Below are 20,074 nucleotides of genomic sequence, written 5' to 3'. Positions count from 1 at the left end.
GTTTCATATAGGACGGACAGGGACTTCTTTCTGCCCTCTTCTCCCTAAAGTTATCCCAAGTCAGAATGTTTAGCAAAAAGTGCAGTAGTATATATGTCTCATCTCCAGGAGTGATTTTACTAGTAGAAGAGCTTACAATTTTTTTGCTTATAGCATATCACTTTTAATCAGAGGTCCAGCTTACACTACTGAAAACAGAAAAGTGTAAAACAGATGTGATACCAAAATTTATTTTTGCTATGTATATTCTCAAAATACATATTTCATTTAACTTAGTTTGGGAGACCCAATTTAGATATGAGACATGATAAAGAAATATAGGGTAACAATAATATTTAAATGGTGTCTGTTCTGGCAAAACTTATATGAATAACATAATGAAACTGGAAAAGATTAATTTAGCCTTGAAATTACCAATTGACAGGCTACTTTTGTCAACCAAAACCAAAAATCATTATTTTTAGTACAGATGCACAGATGGCAAGTGTTTCTTGCATTTTTTTTGTTCAAAGATTCATAGAAACCTGATTGAACATCGGAGTCAATCTTTCATCAGCTTGTCCATCAATACTTTAAACAATATTCATTTTTATGTACAAAAATGTTATAAATGTTTACTGCATCATGTGGAGGCTCATATAATAAAAATATGACATTACTAACTCTGAGAGGAATTTGATTTTCCTCATTTGAAATTATGTTTTGTACTGCTGTGGTAAACCTGAAGTGATATATACTAGTTCATCTTCTTTTTGGCCACTAATTACCTTTCTATCAATTTAACTCATTCTGCTGGTTCTGGGGTTTCAAAAGTTTCATAATTATTCTTTATTAATAGAATCTATAAAACCTGTCTTAGATATTGGACATGGAAAAAGTAGTGTTAAAACTATTTATGAGTATTTCCATGCCCTATATTTGATTTTTCTGGATTCTTCCATATGTTACAAAATGAAACATGAAGTGGTGTATGTACTATTGGATATAATTTTTGTTCACACTCTGCTGATGAAGAAACCCTTTTTTTTTTAGTATCGGACTTTTTCTATCTTGTGTTTAGCTCCTTTGGACTCTTAAAATACTTTTCCATTGAAAGATCTCATCCTGCATTAGCTAATGTAAAGCAAACAATCTGTCCTTCTGTCTATAAACAATTTACTTGCTAGAAAAAGGAAAAATGCGATAGTAACAGCAGTAGAAAAATTTACCAAATTTTGTGTTTTCAGTATTAAAAAATACTTCGTTTCTGTTTTTTCTCCTAACAATTATTGGCCAAATTTATATTGATGTTACTTCAGTTGTCATTTACTTACATAGGTGCTAATATTGAAGTCTTTTGCAATAATAACAGATTGTTCTTGGCTTCTATATCGTTTTTTGCACTAACTTCAGTGGGAGTTGGATTGAGTTCTTAATCAAAAGGTGATACAGAGGATCCCACAAAAAGTAACAGTGTGGTGCAATCATGTATTTCTTACTTAAAACCACACAGGTAACATTTTGTCATAATAATTATAGTAGGGAAAGAAAGAGCCTAAAATTGCTGGAAGCAATACTAACAGAGAGATATTAACAGCTGAATTTTTTGAATATGTATGTGACAAGAGGAGGGCATATGAGATAGATAGCCACATTTTTTATAACCATGATCCTCAGTAATACCTGCTGATTTTATTAATTTCAGTGATAATTTCATAGCCACTGTTTGATCAATCACAGGGCTACCTGCCACATATCTTTACTGTTCTACTTGTTCCTGTGCTCTTCAATTCAAATATGTTAACTAGATATTTGTAGTTTTCTGATCCTTTAGTCAAACCAAAAAGTTATTGCAACAAAACTTCAGTTTCTCACCTCCTAAGTGTACTTGCATTTCCATGCATCTTATTAAATAAAAAAGTGGGGAATTTAAGTTAGAATAACACAGTTTAGAAGCACAAGCTTTTTTTGAACAATGAAAATTTGTCAATTAAGTTTATTGATGCTGAGATTTGCAATATTTTATTCTTCTTATATCCAAATTTCATCCTGGTAATTCTTCACAAAGGTGAAATGGGAACTGACTATCAATATTCATTATAACTTTCAGTCATTATGAGAGTGATGAAAAGTAGATACATGCTGATACTATTTCATAATGATACTTTACACTTAGATTTTGTAAAACTGTTACAGAGGAAATTTTATATAATTCAAAATTTAGAGAAAAAATGTTAAATATAACTAAAAATTTAGAACATGGTGTAGATGGCACCCTTTCATTAAGAGCTAATACTTCCTGCCATAGCTGAGACAGGTCTTGAAATAGCATTTTCAGAAGCAGAGGAAATTTTCAAAGAATTCTTTTTATTTAAAGGATGAGAAGATCTTACTTCCAACTGTTTAATTTTTGTTACTAGTCATAATAAAGTGTCTATATAATTAAATTTTATAGCAGATTTTTGTCTTCCACAGGGTGTTTTCTTTTAAGATCAGTTTCATTTGCCTTTATCACTTTGCACTCAGAGCTAAAGCAGTGACTAAGATTCAGGAGTGTATGCTGCTCTAAACAGTAGTAATGTGAGGGCATTCTAAATTTCCTAATCCCCTCCTTCAGCTCAGTCTTAAGGATAAATACTAGTCCCATCCCATTGGATGGCAGACTTTTATTTGACTTTTAATATCTTTTTTAGATGTAGAATGGCATAAGTATTAATTTACCTCTGCATGGTTTTTATTTTTGTCCAGGCAGTCACCTAGATTCTAGTTTTATAAACCTTTATGATTTACAATCAAATTCTGTTAACTCTATTGTAAGGTATTTGAAATCAATAGTAATTGAAAATTATCATAACTCTATCCAAACTAATATTGCTGTACATGTCAGTGGCAGCCGAGCTTCCTGCCTGCGGGCGTTTTTTTTCTTCTTTTTTCCTGACTATTAATAAAGCTACACAAAGCAGAAAGCATGCCTTGATAACAAGTTTTGTCAGTTTAGGTAGGTAATTAATTGCAACTATGATTTTACAGGATTGCTTAAAAGCAGATATTCAAGCCTAAATATAAATAACATAGTTATGATAAATGCATATTAGTTTTCATATAATGGGTAGAGTATCTAGAGTGTGTTTACCTTTTTAGGCAACTACTTCTCATCATGGTATCTTAAAGATTAATTTTTAAAAACTCTGTGATTAGATTTTTTTTAACCTTTTTTTTAATATATTTGATAATGTTTAAATTATTTCTCAACCATCAAAGAAATCTCTGAGTTTACAAAACTCAGTCTAGAGTGTTTCCGACCAACTACTAAAGTTAGCGCTCTAGTAACTCCAGCTCATGGCATGAGTTAACCATTCCTTCATCTCTAATTGGTTTCTGGGAATGTTATAACCCATGATTAAGAACAGGAAGCACTTACATGATTTTTTGTCTCCTTAATGCAAGCCAAATACTATCACTTAAAAAATGCCCTTAGCTCATTTGGAGAGGTTTTGCTTTTTTGTAGATAAATGCAAAGGAAACATGGAGAACATGAACCTGAAAATATCCCAATATTAAATATATAGAAAAAAATAACAGTTCAAAATTCAAACATTCAAACTTATCATCTGAAATCCCTTTTAGAGAGATTTCTGCCTTCATTTTCCCCCTGTATTTTAATTCTACATAACTAAGCAAGAAGGAAAGCCTAACCAGGATTCTTCCCTCCTGCTCCCCATTTATATTCCTCTTGTAAAATTTTCTCCTTGTCGATCCATATATTTGTTCTCATTCTCAGCAGAAAAACCTTTAAGCCTTGAAGACTTTTAATGAAGGGTTTTTTTGCTTTTGCTTTGGTGTCAGTTGATTTCTTATCCAAGTGTTTGATTTGCAATTTTTTTCTTGTCGTTTGCAGAAGCCGAAAGCGGTATGCCCTCTTCGTTACCTTTCCTTCCAACCTCAATCCTACCTTCACTCCTTCTAACTTCAGGACTAATTCCTTGCCAAGAACACAGGAAGATAACATCTTTGTCTATCTTTCTCTGTATATACACACACATATATACCAATATATATTTATTTATTATGTGTGTGTGTATATATATATCTGTGTGTTTATTTATATATGAGCCCCCAATCTCAAAGAGGAAAGAGAGAACAGCATTTTGTCTCTCCAGTGTTTCTTGTGACTCACGCACTAACTTCTTTGCAGGAAGTACAAAATAAAACAGGATTAGTTTTTTAGGCTTTTTTCCCCCTTTTGTGGAGTCATTGGTGTATCAGATTGTTGCATTTGAAAAGCAGATTTTACTGTTTCTCCTGTCCTCATTTTGACTGTATCATGACGATGTATATTTCGTCTTCACCAGCCCTTGTGCTGCCATATTGTTTTCATATTCACACCTTCATAGATGTCCCTCTTTCTCCAGAGTCTTCCTTCAAAACACGTCTTTCTTACAATACAGTAGTTCATGTTCTCTTGCAGTCTCATCTTCCATTAACAACAACCAAATACTTGTTTCTTTGCATTTCTGCTCCTGTTTTGAGTCCAGTTACTCATAATACAGTACTCATTACAGCTATTGTACTGTGAAAGTGCCATGGATAGTTTGTATTATATGTCACATTCATTTTAATGACATTTATTAATTCATTTATGAAGATGTTACTAATGTATTTTTTTCTCAGCTTTGAGGTTTTTTTTGAGATGGCATGTTTTGCATTTTCTTTGGTGTACCATGCTGTGAGTCCCTCTCTAGTCTACATTCTATCATGCTGTTACTGGTTTGGATGAAGTAAATAAGGAATGCTCTTCCATATCCTTGTCTCTCCTTGTCTCTCTTCCCCCGACAGCTTTTTTTTTCCTAATTGCTTATAGCACTCTGTCTGACTGTCAATGATGGTCTTTGGAGACCTGCTGTCATTGTCCAGACATTTCAATTTCCTTCTTCATTGTACCTTTAAACTCTATTTTCCATGTCTGTTCTGTTATGTGTGTTGTATGTGTTATATGTATTTAAGTTTAAGTCTTCCTATAGTTTCTGAGTAGATGTGTGGTAAGAGAGGTGGCTTCCTGTCAGTTTGGCATTATTGATATGATCCAACTGCAGAGAAGTTACTGCAACACTTAGCATCTCCAAGGATCTGCAGCTGTTGCACCTCTACTTTGCTTCTTGCTTTTAAGTATATCTTATCTTGTGGTGAAGGCATGTTAATGCTGGCATGATGAGCAATATGAAGAAGTGTTGTACCAAGTGAAGTTGCTTGCTCCCAGAATAAAGTATATTGTTCTGCCTTATTGTACTGATAATTAATCACTTCTGGAACCAGAAGGAATAATTTAATTGTTTTCAAGTGTAATGAGTTCACCATCACTGTTGAACTAGTTTGGACTATGCCCAAATAAAATACCTCATGCACATCCTGTACACTATGACTTAGTGGGTGCTGTTGTAAAAAACTTAACTCCTGGGAGCAACCTTGTATATGCTTGTAGTAATTAAGCTTTAATATACTGTAGCATGTAATGTGCACTGTGTCTTTTGCCTTGTATTCTTTTTAGTGTCTTACTAGATTCTGGTGTATAGAACAATAAGGAGCATAATGAATTAATGTCAGTGATAGAACCCAGAAGAAAAAGCAATACTTATGAGCTACAATTAGTGTGAAAACTGGTATGTGCACAACTCCCACTATAAGATTTGTGCACCTACGCTCACACTTCGCTTCAAAACATACCCTGAAACAAAAAATACTATCTCCAACTGCTTCTGTAGTTGGATGAATGACATGGTATGTTTTAAAAGGCCATTATGCTAATAGTGGTACTTTTTATCTGGGCATAGCATGAAACAATCAAGAGTAATAGCTGATTTTGTTTAAAAGTGTGGTAGCTATAGTAAGTAATACCACATAATTTTGTTTTAGATAATGTATTCATAGTACTTAAACAATATTATATCTTCCTGATTACTAGATGATATTGCTGCTGTTTGAGTCGCATGGGGAATGGTACAGTACATCTACCACAAAGTTTAAAGCAGAATTGTTACAGCTTTTGTCATTCGTTTAGTCAAAATTTTGGTGTTCGTGTTTCATTTAATTCAACAATTGGTCTTTTTCTTTAGAATAGGATGATGGCAGTCACATGAGTAGCCATATAGCTGAAAACAAGCTAACAAAAAAAGAAGTAGGACCATGAAATCAGACAAATTTCCTTGATGCAGGGAAGAACTGTTAATTGGTCTCTGATAATGGGTTTCATCACACCTAACGTTATCAATCAAAATGTTAAATGTCTAATCTCCTGTTAGTTATCCAGACTTAGTCCATAATTGCAAGGAAAGAGAGAGACAGTTCTTTAATGTATTATAATTCAATCCTGAAATAGATTAGATGAATCCCACCTTTAGTGCTGTATAAAATATAAAGTTGAAATTAAGACCAATCAGAAACAATACAAAACAGAGGTATGGATAAGGAAAATCCTTAAGAGACCTCTCCTGATCCATGTCTCTATGGGCTGACCTTATCCATGCTTTCAGTTTTAGTCTTCATGAAGTGCTGCTAAAATGTTCTTACCCTTACATATCTGCTGTGCTGTACTTGCTGGGCATCTCCACATGCCTTTGTCAGCTCAGTTTAAAGACCTTGGCTGCATCTCTTCCATATTAATAAGATCCCTCTTTTGTGTTTCTCAGAGAAGGCTGACAGCTATGCACATCTGAGAGTCAGCTACTGTACTACTATGTCTAGATTAAGAGATGGAAGTTCAATCCAGTCACAGCTTCAGCAGTAGTGGAAACCTGCTCAGTTTGAAGCTATGCAAAGCAAATTGTGGAGCCATGCCACTTAGCAAGTGGCCTAGCAGTAAATACATAGTGCATAATGATGGTTCAGACTCTGACTGGTTGTTTTTTCCATGTAGTTCACCTAGAAGATAGCTGAATATTCTAGAAAACTACAGGAAACATTTGTCATCTCCTACTGAAATCTTTTGTATGCTGATAAATTTTTAGAAGTAATGTTTTAAATATTCTTGTAATATGAAAAGCTATCAGCTTTCTATAACTTTGTAACAGTGTTTTAGACCAAGAAACAAAATTTGAGTGAAATAAATGTGATATTTGAAAGCAGGAGACAAAAATCACCTAGCAGCAGAAATGAGTAAAAAATAAATATCTGAAGGCAATTAGTCCTGCCCCAAAGTGTCAGTTCACAAATTGTCTTACAGTTCAAGTCTCCGATTATTAGGCTTTCCATCAAATATCTTTAAGTTCAAAAAACCATAGAAGATACACGATTAGTAATGGAAACCTTCGCTTACCTTTAGTTCTTTAAAGGAAGATACAATATAATTGCTTTAGCTAGGTCAGAATATTGGTGTCTTGTGCAGTCATCCATGCACTACCAAGAAAAGTATTGAGCAGCACTCATGCTCTGAAGTAGTTTCAGACAGATAAGAATGGATGAACATGTATTTTCATATATCTGTATTTTATTGAAGGTAGCATGTGTACTTAAAACATCTAAAAGATACAATCCAATAAGTAAATTGATCAGAATTAACACACACAGTGAGAAACATGAAGAGATATCTATTCTCCTTTGTGATATGAAAAAATCATAATGTCCTATCTGAAATTTTCACTGAACAATCTATGTTAAGAAAACCATAAGCATTTGTCTAGAATTTCTGTGACCTCGTTTGAATTTTTCTTTTATTTTTTTTTCTCAAAAAATGTGCACTGATTTCCATTTTTGTTTCACCTGCTTATATTTTTGTCAGTCTTGGAACTCATTTTCAGCTGTGTAGATAATATTCATGATTCTTTCCTGTGCTTTAAGTGTTCAGTGTCAGATTGGACGGGGCTCTGAACAATCTGTTCTAGTGAAAAGTATCCCTGACCATGACATGAGAGTTGTAATTAGATGATTTTTAAAGGTCTCTCTGAACATTCTGTGATTCAGTCTGTGATTCCTAAGAGTCCAACTGAATTCAAGGGTAATTTCCACATTTTCAGTGAGGGACATTTTAATTGCTCTTAGATGCATGATCCTGCATCTAGTCACCAAGTGAATCTTCTTTAGCAAACAGGGTAACTTTTGCAGATAAGTGTAAAACACAGGTTTCCAGAGTGCATGTTCTATTCCACAAGTGGCTTCCTAATTGTAATATTATCAGCAAGTAATGGAACTGACTTCTCCTAAGTCTATGGTGGTGAAGTACATTAAATTCCCAATGAATACATTAAATCATATTTAATTGACATGGCTTTAATTGCCATGTGACCTAAACATTCATGTGTGAAGGAGCAAGCAGTCATGTGAGCCCTGTCATGAAAGGTTTTTTTCTGAGGAATGTATTTCTGGAAGTGGAATAATTAAAGACATTGCGACTTAATGCTTTTGAGCTTACTATGACTTGTTACTTTCTGAGGCAACCTCAACTAGAAATGTTATAAAATTACAAAGTTTGATCAAGATCTTACAACCTTCTAAAGTACAGTAGTTTCACGAATACAAGCCGCACGGATTATAAGCCGCACCCCCGGTGCCTCGACAATGTTGCTGTCTTTGTCAATAGATAAGCCGCACCCCGAATATTAGCCGCACTTTCGTTCGTCGCGAGAATCCGTGCGCAGCTTTCACAAATTGGCCAATTAGTAAGAGGATCGCGGCATAGCGGGCTTTACTGGCTCGGGGCGGGGCCAGGCAGGCTCGGCCCGCTCATGGTTGCCGACGGGGCCGGGTGGCCCAGCTCAGCGCCACGGCTCGGCGGGGCTGGCCGGGTGGTGCTGCCGCCGCCGCCGGGCTCGCTGGCCCCCCTCTCCCGTCAGCACCGCCCCGCTGCCGCGTTCGCTCGCCCGGCTGGCAGGGCTGCCGCCGCCGGGCTCGCCGCCCGCCCCGCTGCCGCTTTCGCTCGCCCCGCTGCCGCTTTCGCTCGCCCCGCTGCCGCTTTCGCTCGCCCCGCTGCCGCTTTCGCTCGCCCCGCTGCCGCTTTCGCTCGCCCCGCGCCGCGCCTCGCGAGCGCCGCGCCCGCCCCGCGCCGCGCCCGCCCCGCGGCGCTTTCGCGGTTCGCGGCGGCGCTTTCGCGGCTCGCGGTTCGCGGCTCGCGGTTCGCGGCGGCGCTTTCGCGGCTCGCGGTTCGCGGCTCGCGGCTCGCGGCGGCGCTTTCGCGGCTCGCGGTTCGCGGCTCGCGGCTCGCGGTTCGCGGCTCGCGGTTCGCGGCTCGCGGTTCGCGGTTCGCGGCTCGCGGTTCGCGGTTCGCGGCTCGCGGTTCGCGGCTCGCGGCTCGCGGTTCGCGGCTCGCGGCGGCGCTTTCGCGGCTCGCGGTTCGCGGCTCGCGGTTCGCGGCGGCGCTTTCGCGGCTCGCGGCTCGCGGTTCGCGGCTCGCGGCTCGCGGCTCGCGGTTCGCGGCTCGCGGCGGCGCTTTCGCGGCTCGCGGTTCGCGGCTCGCGGCTCGCGGTTCGCGGCTCGCGGTTCGCGGCTCGCGGTTCGCGGCGGCGCTTTCGCGGCTCGCGGTTCGCGGCTCGCGGTTCGCGGTGGCGCTTTCGCGGTTCGCGGCTCGCGGTTCGCGGCTCGCGGCTCGCGGCGGCGCTTTCGCGGCTCGCGGTTCGCGGCTCGCGGCTCGCGGCTCGCGGCTCGCGGTTCGCGGCTCGCGGCTCGCGGTTCGCGGCTCGCGGCTCGCGGTTCGCGGCTCGCGGTTCGCGGCTCGCGGTTCGCGGCTCGCGGTTCGCGGCTCGCGGTTCGCGGCTCGCGGTTCGCGGCTCGCGGTTCGCGGCTCGCGGTTCGCGGCTCGCGGCTCGCGGCTCGCGGCGGCGCTTTCGCGGTTCGCGGCTCGCGGCGGCGCTTTCGCGGTTCGCGGCTCGCGGCGGCGCTTTCGCGGTTCGCGGCTCGCGGCGGCGCTTTCGCGGTTCGCGGCTCGCGGCGGCGCTTTCGCGGCTCGCGGTTCGCGGTTCGCGGCTCGCGGCGGCGCTTTCGCGGCTCGCGGCTCGCGGCGGCGCTTTCGCGGCTCGCGGTTCGCGGCTCGCGGCGGCGCTTTCGCGAGCGCCGCTTTCGCTCGCCCCGCCGGCAGGGCTGCCGCCGCCGCCACCACGCTCGCCGGCCGCCCCCTCCCGTCTGCACCGCCGCCGCGTTTCCTCGCCCTGGCCGGCACTGCAGGCCCCCGCACCGCCAGGCTCCCCCACGCTGCTGGCCCCGATTATGCTGGGCTTCCCCCGCTGCCAGGCAGCCCCACCCGCCGGCCTTCCTGCTTCTGCCATGCTCCCCTGCACTGCTAGCCCCAGTTCTCCCGGGCTCCCCCGCCATGCTGGCTCAGGCTCTGCCGCCCTCCCTGCCCCGCCCTGCTGGCTCAGGCTCTGCCGCCCGCCCCCGACACTGCTGGCCCCGCCTCTGCCAGGCTTTCCCACCTCTGCCGGGGCTGGCCGGGCTCCAGCTTGGCTTGGGGCTGCCGCGGGCTCTCACTTCCGTGTTGGCAGCTTTTAGAATTTTGTTAATAGATTAGCCGCCCCGGAATATTAGCCGCACTTCCGGGTTTCCACCAAAATTTTGGTCAAATTGGTGCGGCTTGTATTCGTGAAATTACTGTACTTGGCCTTCCTTGCTTGGTTTCATGAGCTGATTTAGGAGATAAAAAAATCAAATTGTGCTTTATGATAAAAACATTTATTTGGAAAAATCAGTGTCTTTTTCAGTAATATTTTTTCTGATGTGTGGCACAGAATGCATATGGATTAGCTATATATATTGCTATTAAACCTCTCAAGTTTCTGTCCTTTTTTCCCTTCTCCTTTGCAGCCTTGAAGATACATAAAAATGAGACATTAGCTGAAGCTGTCTCTCTTAGAACTTCTATTTAATTTGCCATGTACTTATATTCTCAACTATGGGGATATATATGCATATTTTCATATTAAAAAGCACATGCATCTCTAAATAACTGATTAATGCATTTCTCTTGGGACACTCAGAAGACTGTTTTGTTTTTCTCTGTGCTGTTTGTTCCCTATATTCTATTTTAATTCAAAACGTTTCCCTTGCTGCATATTAGACTGGGTGCTTATCAAAGCATAACTTCAGCTAGTGACACTACAGGTGTCATAAGAAATAATACAATTGCAGCTTTAGTAAGCAGTATATTTAATATATCCATGCAGCTCAGTAGAAATTGCTCATGATTTTGCTCTGGTTATATATCAGTGTGTATATAAGCCCAAAGCTTTATGAGCTTTTGCTGTAACTCTTAGCCAGTAGCAGTGATGGGGCAAATTAATTTTCATTTCCAACAGAAGATTTTGCTGCTGAGGTCGTACTGCATTAACTGTGATCACGTCTATATTTTGTGGTTATAAATACATTGTATTTGTGAAAAGAGGTATATGTGAATGAAGTATAATTTCTGACAAAAATAAAATCTGTACACTGAGCCATGTGAATTGATTTAATGTGTCTCAGAAAATCTTGAGATACAAAATCATGCTCACAATACATCCTAAATGAAGCCAGTTACTTCTAATTTAAGGCTATGTTTCATGCATCTCAAAAGAGCTGCTTCATTGGCTTATTACTTCATCAAATTTTAAGTTTCATTATGAAAAGTGAACATTTATAAATCTAGTGGTTACCTCAGTTTGTGGAGTTTGGGTTTCTGAGGTTTGGATTTTTTACTCTTTGGTGTGATTTATCTATATGCAAAAATTGTATTGAGGAAAAAACCAGCCTGGGTCTATGTCAAGAAATGTGTTCATCTGTTTTCACTGAAAAGCTGTAACACTTATGTGACTTTAAAAATCAAGAAAGGAAATAAAAAAAATTTGTTTTCAGATAGAGCAGTATCCATTTGAACTTAAGAAAAGCAGTCAACCCAAACTGTACTACAAGACCTTACATATTTTATAAGGAACAGTATAATAAATACATGACATTGGCCTCTACAGAAGATTTTTTGAGTTTAGCAGCTAAATGGCAATGTAATGGCAGGTTACTACATACTAGCAGGCAGGGAGGAGGAAAAGGTGGAGACTAAGATGGCTAGTGCAGTACTCTGCAAGTGCTATTAAGTACTTTGTGGGTTAAAGTGACAAAAGCTTGTGCAGGAAAGCTAAATTTTCCAACCTGTTTTTGACGTGAGTAACTGGTTACATATGAAGAAATTCTGATGTGGTTGTTTCTTTTTTTTTTTTTTCTTTTTCTCCTGTCTGTTTTATTCCATCTTAAACCTGTGAAAATGCATTTTAAAACTGCATTGGGAAGAAGTTTTTGTTGCAATGCAGCAATTAGACCCAATTCACTACAAAGAAATACTAGATATGACACTAGTGATACTAGTTGATGATGGATGTGGTTCAGTTGTGTAACTTTATTTTGTCCCATTTATCTGTGTGTGTAATACAGGTGTTAATTATACCATCACATTTCATTTTTTACAAGTATCAGTAAAGTGTCCTGTGGAGATGAACCTGCTTTCTGTGATGATACTTTCCTCTCCTTTTTATTTGCTGCAAAGCTTGAAACTGTGAATGAATGAAAGGGAAGGATATCTGGATAGAGGCTTTCTTTTACATTTAATTTCTGTTCCAAACTCTGACACAGGCTATCTGTGTGAGGAGATAATAATTTAAACCAATCCTTCTATAGCTGCCCACTGATTATGTATAGTCATTATTCTGGGAATCAGAGGCTGGGCTTTTAGAAATGCTGAGCACTCTGACAGTGAAAGTTCCTAAAAAGTGTATATGGAGTTGTACAATGCTGAACACTTAGAAGTTAGCCTGTAGGCATCCCAAATTAATAAGTACTGTATCTCATAGTGACCTAATCTCTCCTCTGTAAAATGGGGTAATACTATATCTTCATTCTTTCTGTCAGAGGAATCACATGTTTGTGAATCTTTTGCATTCTATGTGACAATCATTGCAGAAAAACACACAAGAAAAATATGATGCTGATTTTAAAGAGAGAAATTACACGAAACCATACCTGAAGTAATGGCAGTAAAACACCTCTGAATGAAGTTTCAGATTGTGAGAAGGAAGGAGTTTGTGGGTAATAAATTCAGAACTGTATCATAAGATCTACATAATGAGGGCTGAAATATGGCTTCATGACCAACCTTTTACTTTTGAACTCATGAGCACTTTATTTTGTGGCCTGCATATTCTTGTCATATGCCCTTGCAGGCATGTGGAATTACACAAAACAATGTGTACCCTGTTAATCTTTCAGATATATTATGTTATCATGCTAATTTATTCCTAACGTGTAGCGAATATATAACATGTTGAATAAGAGATGTACTGAGATCCATTTTCCCTTCTTACAATAGCATTAAAGACTTTGGACCTTCAAATTTTAATAATGTATGTCTGTTCAACATTGTGCTTTATTTATTTTTGTTTAAATGTACTTCCCTAAAATCAATTTTTGCTAGATGGACAAGTGTTTAAATTCCTGGTAGTCTTTATTTACTCTAAATTGCGTATACGTACCATTACTACGTTTTGAGTTAGAAAAACTAAACTTTAGTTAAAGACAAAAAAGAGAAAAAGTTTGAAAAACTATATTAAGTTTTAGAGAGTTAAAAGCTAATATATATTGCACCTTAATAAAACTTACTGGAGAATATACTTATATTTATCTCTATCTGTATATTCATATTTAGCTTGATACTTTGCAAAATGCCTTACCTAAAGTCTAGAGTTAAATTGTTATGAAAATAAAGAAGATATTTCATAGACATGGAGTACCTCGCTTGTTGATACCAGTTCCTTTGTCAAAGTTAGCTGAGGCTCTTCTGTCATGGTGGTTGGGTTATTTTTGTTCTCTCATGGCTGCTTAGCAGTGTTTTAAAAATTTTCTATTCATTTTATGTTTTTTCAGCTGTCGTGACTGGTTGTCTTGTACCATTCCCCTTGAGTGTATGTGTGCATTTATTATTTTAAACAGTAACATTTTATGTCCAGATAGGGGTCCCATTAACTTTCTATTTCACTAGAAATTGGCAAAAATTTGCATCAATTCTTTAGTTTAATAAGTGATATTTTGTGTTGTTGAGTGGTGGTTGATGGTTCTTTCCTCCCTATTGTGAATATCTCACCACTTTGCATGACAGAGCAAGCAAACAGCAATGCTCAGCTTCACACTTCACATTTCTGAGAGGATTTTGTGTAGTCTTTATTTAAAGCAAAAAGATAAGAAAACACATGTAAGCACTTAGATGATGTGATTATAGGCAGAGGCATCTGACTGCCTCCAACTAAAGTTTTTGTAAAAAGCATGTGAAACTTTTATTTGATTGGAAATATCAAAGAAGAATGGCTTAAAATTTCCTTGCAGCCTTTCCTAACTAGTGGGTCCCCTATAACAAAATCAAATAAAGCTTATTTGGAAGATTCAGTTAAAATTAATATGAACTTATTGTTTTGTTGGTTTTTTTCTTGTTTCACTGAGCAGTATATTAATCAATCCTGGAAACCACGTCAAGATTCAAGAAGGTACCTTAGGATTCTTCATTGCAAGTGATGCCAAAGAAGTAAAAAGGTAATTAATATGCTTTTATATAAAACAAATACATTTAATTTCAGATTTTTTTCTTTACATGTGAATGCTTTCATTATTATCTGTTTCAAAACTCTGGGGGGAATCGAGTCGTTACTCTTGAATCATCTATGTGCATGTAGTTTTCCTAACTACTGTCCTAAATATCAAGGAAATGAAATTTGTGGCAGATATGAAAAGAAATAAAGAGGCTGGGGTTTTGAGTCCTCCTAGAAAATGTGGAGTATTTTCCTTTGTTTTCTCTATATTTATTGTGTCTCAGAGGAATTACTATTAGAGAGGAGGACAGGAGTTACAGTTCTGTGAGTTTTGGGTTTAGAGGAATTCTTATCTACAGAGACTTTAGCAAATTCTTGATGCGAGTTAGCTACTGTGTTCATGCTATAATTGAATTAACAAAATAATATTTATGTTCTTGTCATTTTTCTTTAATGGAACTAAAAATTCTATGACCCCATCATAATAAATCAAACTCCAAAAGTGCATTATATCCCCACCATTGCAGACAACTTCACAAGCTCAATGTACCTGGCTGTAGTAGATTTGGGATGAATGCAGTTTTATGATACTGTGTGGAGGACCAAATGTGTGTACTCTTGTTTGTTAGGATTATATTATGATTGGAAGAACAAAAGAGCAATGCGATAAAAGAATTTTACAAAGGAAAATGTTCAATGTCCTTATGATTTAAAAAAAACAAACATTTTCAGCTGAGTGCTTCTTCATAATTTGTATCTTTGTTATGAGTCATGTAATCAGATTTTTACTGATGTTCTCCATGAATTTGGTATTTTAACTAAATCCTATACTTAAAAATATTAAGTATTCAAATGATACCCTTTATTAAGTTCCAACCTTTTAGGATTAAATATAATAAAATAGTACCTAACTGTGCATACTTGCCATTAAGAGTTGAAGTCAAAATACCAAAACTGTGAAATTAGAGAACTTGAATTCTATTTTCCTTGAAAGAGTTGAGATAGTTTTTGGCTAGGTGAAACATAGAGAGCAGGGCAGCAGTGCTGCTGTCCTGTCACATCTCTGGCACCATCTCTGGAGCATCCTGCACTGCCTCAGAGACTCTGCCTTGCAGCATACAGCTCTTTTCCTCTCTGCTGCTCTCCTCCAGTTGAATATACAGAACTGACTTCTCACTGTTTTACTCAGCTGCTAGTTTTCTTTCATTTATAAGGTATTTTACACCCATCAATGAACTTTTTCTTAGATTGTAAGTAAAATGGTGTAGTATTTTAAACTTTTTAATATTTCATTTTTAACATAGTATTTTTAAGGTTAGGGAGAAGTTAACTGTTATTAAGGAGTTCAGATACATTTTTCACATCATTCATCCACCACATTTCATTTGATAGTGAGCATTAAACAAGATTTCCAATTCTACCTGGCTTTTGGCAGAAGGCTTGCCTGCCTCCCTTGCCACATTTCTTAGCTGCTCTGTGCAAAGCAAATGGTTATCGGATGTGTTTCAACTAACAAAGCCAATTATGAAAAGTGTTAATTTCACTCTTTAAGCTATGAATCAGAGTCAGAAATATGTTCTAAAATTGAGGTCTTCTGCAGGGGAAAAAATGATTTTTGAATAAAACATAATTAAACATGTTTTATACCTGAAATGCAAATTAAATTATTCTGGCTTTGTTAATGAAGGCATTTCAGCTCCCTTAAGCTAAAGTTATTCATATTTATGTATCCTACAATGAAATATAACATGCAATGTTCAATTACTCTTTCTGTTAGAATCACTTTTGCATTTTTAGAAGAATAGTTTCCCACAAGAAGCAATTATGCTTGCAAACAATTATGCCTAGGTAAATAGCTTCACATAAAATGTTGACTGTTTAAATATAATACAAACTACATTAATTGCATCTTCATTATTCTTTATTCATTTACGTGTAAGCACTAGTGTCAGGAGCCCACATTCTTCAAATCCACTTAATTTACCCCAATTAGTTAGAGTAATTATTGCAGCAATCACTTCAGGTATTTATTCTTTATTTTGGGCTTAGGATTGAAAGTACTCTTTAGGACAGTTGTCCTGTAGTGAACTTCAGAAGCATGATCTCTGAAAATGACCAATATCCAGTTCATGTTATGAAGTTTTTGTGAGGGACTATTTGTGGAAGTTGATTCTTCTTTAATAAAGGGTTTTTACAGCTGGATTAGAAAGAAATTGTAAAAATTTGAGGCAGTTTTCTCCTCCTGGCTTACATCTTGACATGAACTCATGGTTTGAAAAACGTTTTCTTCTCATTTCCTTGGAAGTAGTTTATTTTCTTTTTGATGGGATATCTTGAAGACCAGAAACTTTCTGCAGCAAAGTATACGTGCTCAGAGGACATTTTCCTTTTACATTTTCCTTTTATATTTTGGAAATACTGAGGCAATTTCACAGCCTGAAAGAGTCATCTTCCTGGAAATTTCTTAGAGAAATAGTGTGCCATGTTTAGGACTTTCGTATTCCATTGGTCGTTTCATGCTGAATTAATTTTAGAAATGTTAATAGCATTTATATGTGCTTTATATATTATATTGAATATTCATATGCACTGATATTCATCTTTTGTAAGCTAGACCTGCTATCTTTCTCATGATGGGTCACTTAACTACCAGTAGAGTTAGACCTGCAGTGGCCAAACTATAGTTAATTTAGAAGAAATAGTAGTAATCATCCTGGCTGCAGGGCCAAAGGCTCTGTTTAATCAGAGGCTGTGTATTAATATTGGTTTGGTTTTGTTTTTATTTCATAGTTTGGACTGTAGGTTGTTTTGTTTCAGTGGCCTTCCAATTGTTGGAGCAATCTAACAATCCCATACTATCAGCAAAATATATCAGTGGTTGCAAGGTGGTGGGTCTACCTCTTATTGCCAAATTGTATTGAGAAATAAGTAGAAAGAGGAGATGGAGAAGATAGGCAGGGAGCTGATCTATCCTGAGGGTGGACACATGCAGGGAAAATTCTTCAGGTTAAAAACTATGTTTCATTTGCTATGCCAGCAAGAATCCTGGTAAACTGAAACTGTCCTGCTGGGTGATCCTCATGAAATGTGTCATGGCAGCCTTACATGACATGTTGACTTGGCAGTCATGATTGAACTCTTGTGTGGACAGTCTGATGCATATTTATTAAATCAGAAATTTTAGAAAATCTTATATAAAGTAAAAGGTTTATCCTTCCTCACTTCCTTATTTTTCCATCTGCTGGCATGGGGCATCCACAACTTCCCTGTGCAACTTGTTCCAGTTGCTCACCATCCCCATAGACAAGAACTTTTTTCCTAATATTTGATCTAAACATACCCTCTTTCAACTTAAACCTATTCCCTCTTGTTCTGTTTCTACATGCCCTTGTAAATACTCTTTCCCCATCTTACCTGTAAGTTCTCCTCAGGTACTAAAAGGCCACACCTGGGTGATCCAGAAGCCTCCTCTTTTCCAGGCTGAACAATCCCGACTCTCTGTCCTTACTTGCAGGAGAGGTATTCTGTCTCTCTAACCATCTTGGGGGCCTCCTCTGACTCACAGAGGTCCCTGTCCTTCCTGTGCTGGGGACCTCCAACACTGCAGGTGTGTCTCACCAGAGTGGAGCAGAGGGGCAGAGTCCCCTCCCTTGTCCTGCTGCGTACACTGCTTTGGATGCAGCCCGGACACGTTTGGCTTTCTGGGCTGTGAGTGCACATTTCTGGCTCATGTCCAGCCTCTCATCCAGCAGCACTCCCAAGTCCTCCTCAGCAGGGCTGCTCTGGATCTGTTCATCCCCCTGGATTGACACTGGGGGTTGCCCCAATCCTGCACTTTGTCTTCTTAAGCCACACGTGTTTCCCAAGGGCCCAATTTTTGAGCTTCTCCAGGTCCCCCTGTCTTTCAGACACGGTAAAAGCACCACTCAGCTTGGTGTCACCTGAAAATTTTCTGAGGGTGCACTGGATGCCTCTGTCTGTGTCATGTTACTAGTGCCTAGTGGGACTCTGAGCCATTGATCACTACCTGCTGGATGTGACCATCCAACCAATTCCTAACCCACTCATGGAATCCATTACTCCAGTTTTGAGAAGGATGTTTTGGGGGACAATATCAAAGGCTCTATAGAAGCCTGGATAAATGACATCTGTAGTACTTCCTTATCTACTGATGTAGTTACTCCATCACAGAAAGCCCCTGGTTTTCAGGCAGGATTTTCCCTTGGTGAAACCATGCCGGCTGTCTTGAATGACCTCCCTGTCCTCCATGTGCCTCAGCGCAGCTTCTGGAGGATGTGTTCCATGATCTTTCCAGGCACAGAGGTGAGGCTGACAGGCCAGCAGTTCCCAGGGTCATCGTTTCTGCTCGTATTAAAGACCAACATACAATGTTTTGATCATACAGTATTGTACAACCTGAAAAATTGGCACAGGGTGCTAGAGAGTCTTTTTTAAAAATCACCTTGCTATAGCTGATAAGAACAAAAATTTGTTTTTCCTGTGACAAAGTTAATTGGATACTCTTTTTTCTAAGATGAAAAACAAATTAACTAATACACTGTGGCATAATTATTACACATTTTTCCAAGTACTTTTAAAATAGACATATATTTTAAAAAGTACTTATTTGGAGCTTTATGTTTGAAATTAATGGTCTTGCAGCAAATATTTCCTACTTTAAATGTCCGAACCTTTTCAAAGATTAAAGGAAACTAGCATTGGTGCATTACATTAATTGGTCACTACAACAAGAGGAAATATGGGACTAATTTCATTTATATGGATTAAGAAATGTGTCCGTTTTTCTGTTCTGTCTCTCCAGGGCATATTTTTACTGCAAGGCCTGTCATGATGACATCACAGATCCCAAAAGGATAAAAAAATGTGGCTGCAAACGGCGTAAGTAATATTTCTATCCCTCCCTTCCTCTCTTTTTCATGAACTGTTCAGCCCTGAAGAATACCTGTACATGCATTTACATGTTTTACATAGTGGTTCAAAAAAGCTTAGAAATAAATGCAAAGCAACATAGTAAGTGCTATTAGGGTTTCTGAAGCCCATATTTTGTTTACATTTCACACCACTCACACCCGTGTCTTCACTAAAAAGTAAATCAAAGTCCAAAGCTAACAAAAACTGAAGAATTAAGTCAAGCTAGATCTAACTGTGGAGGTTTCTGAGTTAGGAGTTAACCAACAGTGAAATTTTTCTCTCATTCATAACATGCAGAAATTCAGTCCTTTCAATAGTTTTCTGTAAAGAACTTCTGTCTGTTTGGTGAACCTGATTCTGCAAAAGAAGAAACTAGGGAATTATATTTTATCATATAGCTATCAAAATAATTTTTTGATGAAATAAATGAACAGTTTTGCTGGAGGAAAGAGTTGTCTGGAAGAAATTAAATATTAACGCCCCATATATGTATATGTATCCTTTTAGCTGTAATGCTAATATTAGGTTTAGTTAAGTTCTTAAACTGTTTGGACAGTATTTAATGAAGAAATAACTGAGTTTTTGAATGGAGATGAAACTTTTCATCTGAATTTTTATAAATATGTAGCAATCAGCATATTATC

The 20,074-nt window shown here is 38.8% G+C and overlaps 1 protein-coding gene across 43 annotated transcripts in view; it reads left to right on the top strand.

The window, feature by feature from the left end:
* Window positions 1-20,074, top strand: part of KCNMA1 (potassium calcium-activated channel subfamily M alpha 1) — a 440,583-nt gene that overhangs the window by 314,642 nt on the left and 105,867 nt on the right. For 25 of the 43 annotated variants that reach the window (XM_033066042.2, XM_033066032.2, XM_033066063.2 and 22 more), the window contains 3 exons: window positions 3,878-3,889; window positions 14,416-14,502; window positions 19,321-19,397. In XM_033066042.2, the coding sequence (XP_032921933.1) occupies window positions 3,878-3,889; window positions 14,416-14,502; window positions 19,321-19,397 (176 nt within the window). The remainder of the gene's footprint in view (window positions 1-3,877; window positions 3,890-14,415; window positions 14,503-19,320; window positions 19,398-20,074) is intronic. The other 18 variants (XM_033066068.2, XM_033066067.2, XM_033066050.2 and 15 more) reach the window with 1 other exon arrangement.

Source organism: Catharus ustulatus, chromosome 8, assembly GCF_009819885.2.
Source record: "Catharus ustulatus isolate bCatUst1 chromosome 8, bCatUst1.pri.v2, whole genome shotgun sequence".
Lineage (NCBI taxonomy): Eukaryota > Metazoa > Chordata > Aves > Passeriformes > Turdidae > Catharus > Catharus ustulatus.
Note: the sequence above shows the minus strand (reverse complement) of the source record. Positions and strands in the feature narration are given on the sequence as shown.